We start from the raw sequence: 2,627 nt of genomic DNA on the forward strand, positions 1-2,627 counted from the left end.
GGCTCCGTCAGCTCACGGGGACAAGAACAAGGCTCCATCAGCTCAGGGGGTCAAGAACAAGGCTCCGTCAGCTCACGGGGACAAGAACAAGGCTCTGTCAGCTCAGGGGGACAAGAACAAGGCTCTGTCAGCTCACTGAACAAGGACAACAGCTCCACCCTCGCTGAAGAGCTGGCAGCTCTCTAGTCACTGGCCTGCCTTCCTTGTCAAAACCACCGTGAACACTTGCCAGCCGTTCAGTTTTAAGTATGTTGACACAGCCTTTGAGAGTCTTTTCTTCCCCCCCCATAGTTCTTTCTTGTACAGATTTAAATGTTAAATTAAATAAGGCAAAATGCTTCCACTCCCTAACAAGATTCAAGATCAGTGTCTTTAAGTTATCAAAATTTCGATGTCATAAACATGCCCAAAGGCGCCTGTTTGATTCACCCCCACAGCTGACTGACATTTAAAGACGTCTGGCAGTGGTGTGAGCACAAGCCAGGGAGGGGCTCTGGGGTGCTGTGTTCAAGAGTAATGTGGAGAGGCAGCTCAGGAGGAATTCAGCAACTGAAACCTTATGTGACTGACACTTTTGCGGAAAGCAGGTTCTGTGTGCCTCATTGCTATTCAATATGGCAAAGGAGCCGATCACCCTCAAGACTTTTACAACACAATTTCAAAGTGAGACAGCAGCAATATACACTTGCTTCAAAACTTCCTTCAAAGACTGAGGAGTTGAGAGAGAAACACAGAATTATAGGCCAGTACAGGTGCTGGGGATGGGGTACATTCAGAAATCACAGTACAGGTGCTGGGGACAGGGTACATTCAGAAATCACAGTACAGGTGCTGGGGTCAGGGTACATTCAGAAATCACAGTTTTCTAGACTGGACCGACCTACTGATCTCTGTGCACAGTGCACTTAGATTCTGTGCCGTTTCCACGGCTCCAAGTACCTTGAATTATAATTACGCTTCAATATGAAAGGCGTGGCATCCAGTTATGATAGGGAGAGCCTCTCATAAACTGCAGAGCGAACTCTTGTCTTAGAGGAGCCGGCATGCACAGGCTTATGGGCCTGTGGGGATCGATCGATTTTTATTCTAATCTCAGAACTTGAAGGATGCCTAGGGACAAATCTGAAGTTCCTGGTAAGCTTTTATGTTATGGAAGAATAACATAAAACAGCAGCTAACTGGAAAAGGCACTTCTAGTGCGTATCTCAGCTCTGTGTGTGCTTGTTCAAAACCTTGCATGATCCCTAGAGCTCACTCACTTCCGAGCACGTGAGCATGTGAGCCGCTTCAGCCCCCAAGCAGTGCAAATGTTGGTATTGTCCACTAACATCTTGATGGTAAAGATTTCAGCCCAGAAAGGAAATTTATGTGCAAACACCAGGGGAACCTCTTCTGTTTTACCTGGCAGTGTCTTGGAACCTGGTTTTACAACAAGGCCGCGAGCCCGAATGATTTCCACCTCCAATTGTCCCTTTTTGTCCATCATTCCCACCTGAATGTCACCTGGCGGGACACAGGGAAGAAAAACAGGAAGAAGGAGGAATGTTTGTGCCAAAGAACTTGTCTTCAGAAATTTTTTGGATGTTTTCCTAAGTCCCCAGAGACATTAATAAGTCCCCAGAAATATTCCTAAGTCCCCAGACACATTCATAAGTCCCCAGATGTATTAATTCTTTAAGATTGAATGTTCTCAGCAGTGTGTTGCTTTAAAGATGAACAGAAATTACAAAAGAAAAAATTAAGAACATTTACTGTTAAAATCTTGTACTTTTTATTCTTACTGGTAATAATGTTAAAAATATCATGAAATTGAGGAAATGTGACTTTTCTGTAATCTAAAGGATAAACAATGAAATCACTCTTACCCATTGCAGGAGTAGCCAGGGTCTGGCGTCCCACTAGCTGAGCAGGGCCCAGGCCGTCGAGGAAATCGCTGAACTGGCTGTCAGAGGCCAGGCGGACACCAGGGAAAATCAGGCTGGAGGCAAAGGGACATGCGGGATTAAATCCTCAACCATCCACCTTTCAGGAAAGCTTGAGTTTCCTGCTGGCCTCATTTGTATGCCGGGCTAAGGTGACACTAATATTCACTGGACTCCAACAGCCCACGCCACCTCCCACAGCTCGGTCTATCTTATATTCTCCAGCCTCCCGCGCCTGTGACCAGAAGCACCTGCCGCACTATGCAGGCTTCTGGTTCTGTGTCTTCTCTCACTTGGTCTGGGAGGCAGGGAAAATGGTTCCTGTTGTGCATGCTCAGTATACACGGAGCACTTATCTATGGCACGCTTGGCCAAGTTTAATCCTCTTAGCTATACTAAGAATCTATTATTTACCTTTGTACAGTTGAAAAAAATTGGATCATTCCCATCATCATATAAATATGTTGCCATTTCATCACACAACAGGAAAACGTGCCCCTTCCCTGACTGCGTTCTCCTCCCCAGCCTCACCCCATTGGTTCCTCGGAATCTTTGGAAAAGATTCTTCCATTGCAGTTGGAAGTCTAATCAGTTTTTTGTTCCAACTTCTCAAAATGACTTTCTCTAAATAAAAGTCAGCCTGTGACTACAGCAGTCAGCCTGTGACTACAGCAGTCAGCGTCAGCCTGTGACTACAGCAGTCAG

General features: G+C 45.8%; 1 protein-coding gene across 40 annotated transcripts in view; it reads right to left on the reverse strand.

Moving 5' to 3' along the window:
- Window positions 1-2,627, reverse strand: part of Rims2 (regulating synaptic membrane exocytosis 2) — a 392,861-nt gene that overhangs the window by 3,604 nt on the left and 386,630 nt on the right. For all 40 annotated transcript variants that reach the window (XM_026789435.1, XM_026789445.1, XM_026789437.1 and 37 more), the window contains 2 exons: window positions 1,866-1,978; window positions 1,402-1,503 (listed from right to left, as the gene is read on the reverse strand). In XM_026789435.1, coding sequence (XP_026645236.1) covers window positions 1,402-1,503; window positions 1,866-1,978 — 215 coding nt within the window. The remainder of the gene's footprint in view (window positions 1-1,401; window positions 1,504-1,865; window positions 1,979-2,627) is intronic.

The sequence above is a fragment of the Microtus ochrogaster genome, unplaced genomic scaffold (genome assembly GCF_000317375.1).
Source record: "Microtus ochrogaster isolate Prairie Vole_2 unplaced genomic scaffold, MicOch1.0 UNK19, whole genome shotgun sequence".
NCBI lineage: Eukaryota > Metazoa > Chordata > Mammalia > Rodentia > Cricetidae > Microtus > Microtus ochrogaster.